This window comes from Micropterus salmoides, unplaced genomic scaffold, assembly GCF_014851395.1.
Source record: "Micropterus salmoides isolate LMB-PRFRI ecotype aquatic unplaced genomic scaffold, ASM1485139v1 Ms_hic_scaffold_18, whole genome shotgun sequence".
NCBI lineage: Eukaryota > Metazoa > Chordata > Actinopteri > Centrarchiformes > Centrarchidae > Micropterus > Micropterus salmoides.
The window spans coordinates 25,800,531-25,808,872 of record NW_024040928.1 but is presented as its reverse complement, the minus strand read 5'-3'; the positions used below and the strand labels follow the sequence as shown (position 1 = coordinate 25,808,872).

Genomic DNA, 8,342 nt, shown 5'->3' with positions numbered 1-8,342 from the left:
ATAAAAGAAAAATTGTATTATGGGAGTAATGTGTATAATGTGAAAACTTTAATTTACCTACATGTACTTTTCACCATGATAAATATGTAACTTACCTTATGTACTTATGCTCATCATATGTAGTATTTTAATTTGCAGTAAATGTACAGGTTTTTGATTTAATGAACATATGTGAGACCCTTTTGTCTTATGCATACTCCTTTCTGAGTTTCATGATTTTATACACTTACACTGAGTGTCAAAGTTCAAACAAATCTAAAAAAGTCTGAACAAAACACAGGCAAAATAAATCCAAAAGGTAAAGTAAATGTCCCAAATTCCACTGACAAAACAATAGAAGAGCGTGAAACGTAAATCCAACCATACACAGAACAGGAACTAACAGACAGGGTACAAGCAGAAAAACGGAACGAGTGACACACAGCATGAATGAAAGACAGCCAACAAAGACCAATGAAAAAACACGGACAATAAAGACACACACTCATGAGCTGGGAGGGTGTACAAACAGGTGAAACACATCAGGTATCTTTTCCAATCTTTATGCAGTAAAAAGGAAGCAAATAAAAAGAGTATTTCCAAAAATGTATAACAGTTTCTTTAAAAGCTGCATTTTATTCTGGGAATTTCACATTAAACATTTTAAAGACGAGTCTCCTGGGAATTTGCAACAGAAACAGAAAGTAGCTGCAGATGTAGTCCGTAATCCTACTACACCTGTGACATTGCATAAAGTAGAATCAAATCAGTTACGTGTACAGTAACACATTACAATTAACTCATTTTATATGCCTAAACTAAGTTAAGTTTGCTGCATGAAACCAGCCCTCCTCCTCCTCACATACAGGAGACAGCACACAGTTTATGAGGTGAAGGGCTGCAGCCAAAGCCCACACGTGGAATCAGATCCAGTTCATCCTCTGAAACTCCAGGTGGAGGAGTGAAGCGAAAGTTTTGCAGGAGGGTGGTGAAGAAGATGAAGAGCTCCATCCTCCCCAGACTTTCTCCAAGACAAATCCTGCGGCCTGTAAGAGACAACAAAGGAAAATGTTCATGTCAACTGCAAGTAAGTGATCATCAAGAAGTGATGGCTAAATTCACCAACCTGCAGAAAAAGGCATGAAGGCATCTCGCTTGACAAACTTTCCATCTTTGTCCAGGAAGTGGGCAGGATAAAAGGTGTGTGGGCTCTCCCACTCACTCTCATCATACAGGACAGAAGTCAAGAGAGGATACACTGTGGTCCCCTGTAGAAAATACTCAAATTGAACTTTTTACGCATGTGAAAACATGGCTTCCTAGTAAATAAATGTGCATAAAAATGCTAATTGTGAGAAAAAAAAAATCAAGTCTATTAGGAAAATCGTATTTCTTCTGATGGAAAAATTAATCCTGATGAAGACAAATAAATCCTGAGGTACACAAAATAAAAGGAAAGTTAACATGAATAATATAGTACTGATACTACTGATAATAATTTATTTTTTAAACAAACCTTCTAAACTGCATTGGTGGTCACATTTTCTTTAGTTTTTTATTACCTCAAAATATGTCTATAAATTTTTTTTAATCTTGCTACAAATTTTAATAAGAATATTATGAGGTCAACAAAGTCAACATCATGCTTACTTGCTTGGCTTGAAATGTTTCAATTTATTGAAACATTTTATTTCATTATTGTCAGGGCATGTATTTTTCAGTCGAACCTTCTTAATGAAGTGACCCTGGAAAGTGACATCTTGGGTAGTTTTATGAGGAAGTGCCATGGGGGCGATGTTGGCCAGTCTCTGTGTCTCGTGGATGACAGCGTCAGTGAAGGGCAGGTTCTTCCTGTCCTCAACCTGCACCTGACGACTTCCTATCACCCTGCTCAGCTCCTCCTGGACCTGGTCTGGGAAATAAAAGGGGGCAGATGACAAGATTTGTCTTCTTGTTATGGTGAGGATTTTGTGTTTATTTTAATGCTTGCTAATGTATGAAAGCTGTGCACATTTAGTGCTCTTTACCCTGTATTTTTGGATATTTGGTCATAAACAGCAGTCCCCATCTGAGTGTAGTTGCTGTTGTATCAGTGCCAGCAGCAAACAAATTAATAACTGTGATCAAAAGGTTTTCATTGTGGAAGTGACTGTTAGTAATCCCAGATTCCTGCATTGAAAGATCACAAATTATTCACCTGTTCACAAAACTTAATGAATCACCAATATGCAATGAGATTGTTTTATTTATTTAGGAATTAACTGTGGCCCTTTCATTGCTCTACTGTTGTCCTTGAATCTGCTTTTTTTTCACCAGCTACGGAGGAGCACAACCAGGAGGGCACAACATGTACAAAAGTTCACATTATTCCCCTGTGTAAACCATCATATCCATTTTGATAAGTTAAACATTTCCAAACCTCCAGATTTTGCTTGTGGACCAGAAACGCATCCACAAATCCTCTGCACATCTGTGGATTGAGGGTCTCTTTCAAATGACTGAACAGCTGTAAGTTCTGTTTAATATTGGCAGCAAACGATTTATGGAATTCTTTTTTGCCGGCAAACCATTTTCCAATCCAAGGAAACAGGTTATACACCTGAAAAAAAATACGTATCTATTAATATTTAAGATAGTATTATCTTTTTAGAAAGAAGGTGAAAAATCTAACAATTTCTAATGTATCATACATATAGTATTAAAAGAACTATGTTGAAAGTATAAACTTCAGAAACTTCAGAAACCTGTACTGATGGGGTCCCCAATAGTTGATTGTTTCTGCTTGTTCGATCTACCATGGATGTAAACTCTGGATCGTCATATTCAAATCTGCTGCCATAAACAATGGAGCAGATAATGTTAGAGACTGCATAGTTTATTGGCCCAGTCGTATCAACAGCTTCTCCTGCAACAAGGGAAACAGCGAAAACAATCTATAAATGAGGACTGAGGATTTTTTTCGAAAGCTAGAAATGTTGCTTATCATGCAGCTGGTTATTAAAAGACATTTACCTTTATATTTCTTAAACACTTTAACAAGATAGTCACATTCCTCAATGATTTTGTCCTCACAAGTCTTCTTGCCCATCCCAAAGTCTCTCAGGTTGGTTATGGTAAAGCGCCTCATCTCCTTCCATAAATCGCCACTGGACCATACAATACCTGAGTGGAAGTAGTTCAACAACTTTCTAAACGTGGATAAAGGCTATAAATATTTGCTAAACATCAATTACAATGTTTGGTCAAAAGCTTAGTTTTTTTTATTTCATTACCATTTCCTTTCATAACTTCATGCACAATTAGCATTGGATCTCTGTCTCCAAACTCATCAGCGTAGTTGACAAGTGCCTCCTTCACTGTCTTGTATCCAGCCAGAACCACCACTTTCTTGGGTCCCAAATAGACGGTGAACACTGACCCATATTTCTTGGAAAGCTAAAAAAAGGGGAACAAAGTCACAACATTTTGCTCTGGAACAGCCTGCCCGAGGAAATCAGGTCGGCTGAGTCAGTGAACTCCCTTCTTAAGTCCCTTCTTAAAACATACTTTTATAGGAGAGCCTTTCCCGATGTTATTTGACTTCATTTTATCCCTTTTATTTTATTCTATTTTACTTATTTTATATGTATCTTAAACGTGTATTTTAGTCAGTGTTTTCTTGCTTTTATCATGTATTGTTTTTGTATTATTGTCTTTTGGGTATTATTGTCTTTACACTTGTTAAAGCACTTTGTAACTTGTTTTTGAAAAGTGCTCTACAAATAAAAATAAAGATTATTATTATTATTTTCTTCCTTAACACACACTCACGCACACATATACACTCAGAGTAAGCAGATACAGTGATACATTATAACAGTCTACCTGCCTGGACAGAAGACTAAAGAAACTAAATACTACTCCAGCCCCTTCTTCACCTTCAATAATGTGTTGTAGGGTCTCTTAAGGTCCAGTTGCAGCAGATTCCCAAGCAGGAGAAGTGGTTTTGGTCCTGGAGGTTCTTTCCTGTTTTCCTGCGAGTTGAAGCTGGAGGAGGAGATGAGGTAGAGAAGCAGCAGGACCACCAGAGCCCCTAACAGGGAGAAAGAGCTGGATGTCTGGACAAACACATCTAACATCTCCATTATTAAAAAATAATCTGCGTCAGTTTGTTGCCAATGCAAGTTCCCTCCCTGCCCTGCTGTCACTCTAAATTGAGAATACATACTGATCAAAGATCAGAACAAATACAAACACTCTCTTCAATCATTCTAGGTCAGTGTTCTCTGAAGTTAAATAATGAAGCACTTTAACAGTTTGGTAAACTTCCTGGTAAAGTTTTTACTGGACAGGTTAACAATGACTAAAGACTCACATTTGGATTTATAGGTTTACAGCCATGTTGCGTCTTTGTGCCCCAATTTGTATTGTGTTTGAGTAAGGTTTTTGTTTACACTGCACATTTCACATAATGCAGCAACTCCATAAACTTAGTGTTACACTTCCATAAACTCAAGGAAGAGTGATTTTTCAAAGTATGTTGTGAAAATTGACCTCTGGACTTTTGGTCCCTAGTATGATAACAGACATTCTGTGCCTCCATTTGCACCATAAAACAAGCCAAACGTGCAGAACAATCTGGTCTTATCCAAAATGATGAAGATCAAAGAGTGGGAACAATTTTCCTGATAGTGGTGTTTGGGTGTTTTTGTTGTTCCTTGGCTCGGGTTTCCCCTCGGGGATAGACCAGAGACACAGAAATCATTAAGTCTGCATCTTTAGATTTTTCAACAATTTATTTACATAAGAAAAAGGTACAAAATATAAAAATGACAATTAATACAGATTACATAAAGTTATAATAAGGAAAATATAAAAATACAGATATCAAAAAACTCCTCTAATTCACTCAGATTAGCCTTCTGAAATCAGTGGACATTAACCTTTACATTATTCTGATATTAAAGGATTCAAAGATTAAATCCTAATTCTTAATGAGAGATTTTACTGACCCCAAATTTGCCGAGACTCTTCTTCTCCTTTGGTTTCTGGAATCAAGTCTAATGGCCACTCCTTGTTAACTCTTACATAAATTACAGCCACGTCAACTACATGGTGGATTTCTAACTGCGTCATCCCCTAAATACATTTCCTGTGTTTTTTAAGTTCACAAAAACAAGTTTCACCTCATTTTCGTTGTGCAATATCCTTTTGGATCAAATTCTCCTTTTAAGGAGACCCTCCCCAGTTTCCTGCAGCCTCTAAGCTGTTTGCCTACAGTGACCTTATAAATTCAATAGAAACACAAATGAAGATCACTTTACATTCAAATCAGATACACACATTAAAGGATGAACATATTGCTACGTAGTTATAATAGTGAGTACATCTGAACCTTAAATTCCCAGTTCCTGATCATATACTGTTGGAAGGCTTTAACTGAGGTCTCCTCCTTGTGAACATGTGGGTTCACAGGTCCACTTCTATATTCTTGTTACAATTGCAAACATTTCATTAGATATTAGACATTAATTTAGATTATATATGCTTCCCCAACATTTCTAGTCTGTCTCTCTCCTATGTGCAGAGTGTTACCATAGTTCTTTGGCAAAGCGAAAGCAATTTGTTCTTTCCTTGAGAGTCTCTTATCTTTACTCAGTCTAAATGACAAGTCATCCCACATCTTTATTTACTGAAAAGTTGAACCTTGTTTTAAACAGCTGTGGAAGTAATAATTTGACTCCAATTCCCCGAAATGTTGCACTCAGTATTGGCAGTAACTATTAAGTATGTGAGCTTTGTCGACAACATTTTATCAAACTAATCATTCCTTTAAACTTGTGACTGTTTACAATTGTTTTTTTGCACATAGGCCATAATTTATCACTACAATCCTCCCCTTCGACGCTGCGTTAAATACTGTTTACCTTCATTCTATCCTCTAGATATAAACCTACAGTAATATGGAATGCAAAAAATGATGTACACATTAATCACTTTTCCTATAAAAAGGAAACCTTCTATCGAATCAATTCCCTTACCAGAACCCTTCTGGATCCCTTCAAAGGGAAAACTTACATTCTACAACTCCTCAATAAGCACAAAGTAAATTACATTAGCTCATTCAGCTGACAGCTGACGCTTTTATCCAAAGAGACTTACAAATGCAGCAACGAGGGGTTAAGTGTCTTGATCAGGGACATAATGGTGGATGGGTCACAGTAGGGGATTGATCCCAGGTTTCTCACACCAAAGGCTTGTGTCTTATCCATTGCACCATCACCACCCCAGTAAATGATTATAATAATGACCAAACACTAAATAATGATTACACTAAGTTTTGTAACACTCTGAACATTTAAAAGAATATTAACTTGACAAGATTAAATGGAACACTCTTAATGAACTTTTTCAAACATTCTTAAATCCCTACAGAATATTATTGATTTTAGACTTTAGGGTAATAAGGATATTTTAATCAGTCTCTATTTTTCCTATTTTTACTCAAATGATTTAATTTAAAGAAATTTATAATTTATTTTTTTTCTGAACTCTATAGGCTTACTACAGTGTTATCTAAATAAAGTAGTATCTCTTTCCCTAAATGACAGGATATTTTTCTTTTTTTTTCTAGAGGTGGTGACTACAGCTGTGGCTAAGCTCAACATCAACTGGTCACAGGAGGAGCAGACACCACAGGCTAGTGGTAAGCTTGATGAAAGGTTTCTTAAGCACCACACGCCACCTCCACGCCGGTCTCTGCCATTCTTTCCTGATTTACATGATGAACTGAGTAATCATGGGGCAGACCCTTCTCTACACGGCTTTCCACACCCCTATCACTGAATTACAGTAATGTGATGGGGGTTAGGGACCGTGGTTATGGGAGGATGCCTCGGGTGGAGGATGCGCTTGCGAGCTATCTCTCCCCTCGACTTACGTCCTCCCTGGAGAAGCCGGCGTTACCCTCCAAGCCATGTCGCACCACATCTACGCTCGTGGGGAAGGCGTACATGGCAGCGGGCCAGGCAGGTGCGAGCTTGCACACCATGGCGGTGCTTCAAGCCTACCAAGCCGACCTGCTACCGGAGATGGTTCAGAGGGGGGGTCCCTCTGAGGAAGATCTGGCGGAGCTTCGCAGAACCATGGAGCGCTAGACGCAGGGCGAAGCGTTCCGCCAGTACCTCCCTCGCTGGTCTGGACCCAAGGCAGCTGAGGCTGCCAGGCATAGGTCCCTTCCCTCTACGAGCTCCTACGGAGAGGAGAGGAAGCAGAGTGTCGCTTCTTGGGGGCCCCCCCGAGGAGCTTGGGCAGCGAGACGGCGCTCTCACCCTCAGCCTTCTGAGAGACGCGATCTGAGGACCATCATCCAGTCCCGACGGAGCTCAGGGAAGACCAGGGTAGGGGAGTCTTTCTCCACTCCCGCACCCCGTGGGTCCTGCGCACTGCCATACATGGGTTTCGACTACAGTTCAAAACCCGCCCACCAAAATTCAATGGGGTGGTTTGGACTGTGGTCCGTCCGGAGCACGGTCCGGTGTTGAGACAGGAAGTTCGTACTCTGCTGAGGAAAGGGGCCGTGGAACGTGTCTCCTCCCCAGACAGAGATGCCGGTTCTACAGCCGGTACTTCATAGTCCCCAAGAAGGACGGAGGGCTGCACCCTATTTTGGATCTGCGGGTTCTAACCGGTCTCTGAGGAGATTCAGGTTCAAGATGCTCATCATCCCCGCCATCGTGACGCACATCCAATCCGAGGATTGGTTCGTCACGATAGATCTAAAGGACGCCTATTTCCACATCTCCATCCGTCCTTCTCACAGTAAGTTCCTGGGGTTCGCCTTCGGGGGTGTGGCTTACCAGTATCGGGTTCTTCCATTCGGCCTGGCACTTGCCCCTCGCACATTCACCAAGTGTATGGATGCAGCACTGGCCCCGCTGAGGCTCCAGGGCGTCCGGATTTCAACTACATCGACGTCTGGCTCATCCTAGCCCAGTCTCGAGAGTTAGCGGTTCGGCATCGAGATGTCGTTCTGGCTCATCTGCAGCGTTTAGGGCTGAGGCTCAACGCAAAGAAGAGTGTGCTGGCGCCCACCCAACGGACTACGTTCTTAGGGGTAGTATGGGATTCGACAATGATGCGGGCACAATTGTCTCCAGCACGTGTTGACACCATATTGGCTGCCGTGAAAGGGGTGAAGTTAGGCCACGCCATCACTATAAAACACTTTCAATGAGTGTTGGGTCTCCTGGTGGCTGCGTCCAGCGTAATACCATCTGGACTGCTGCACATGAGACCCCTGCAGTGGTGGCTAAGGACCAAGGGTTTTTCCCCAAGGGGAAGTCCTCTCCGTCTGATTTGGGTTACGCGCAAGTGTCTTCGTT

The 8,342-nt window shown here is 40.6% G+C and overlaps 1 protein-coding gene across 1 annotated transcript; it reads right to left on the bottom strand.

The window, feature by feature from the left end:
* Positions 1 to 575: 575 nt before the first annotated feature.
* On the bottom strand, positions 576 to 4,338 carry LOC119908701 (cytochrome P450 2K1-like). Its single transcript, XM_038726539.1, has 9 exons — positions 3,897 to 4,338; positions 3,252 to 3,414; positions 2,992 to 3,141; positions 2,724 to 2,884; positions 2,399 to 2,578; positions 2,007 to 2,148; positions 1,707 to 1,891; positions 1,106 to 1,247; positions 576 to 1,025 (listed from the first exon to the last, which is right to left on the bottom strand). The coding sequence occupies exons 1-9, from the start codon at positions 4,182 to 4,184 to the stop codon at positions 838 to 840; spliced, it is 1,599 nt and encodes a 532-aa protein (XP_038582467.1). The 5' UTR covers positions 4,185 to 4,338; the 3' UTR covers positions 576 to 837.
* Between the last annotated feature and the right edge of the window lie 4,004 nt (positions 4,339 to 8,342).

Coding starts and splice junctions, on each gene's coding strand:
- LOC119908701 (XM_038726539.1), bottom strand. CDS start 4,184: ATGTATTCTCAATTTAGAGTGACAGCAGGGCAGGGAGGGAACTTGCAT. Junction 3,415..3,896: donor CCTACAACACATTATTGAAG/GTGAAGAAGGGG, acceptor CCCTTTTTTTAG/CTTTCCAAGAAATATGGGTC. Junction 1,892..2,006: donor CAAATATCCAAAAATACAGG/GTAAAGAGCACT, acceptor TTTATTTCCCAG/ACCAGGTCCAGGAGGAGCTG.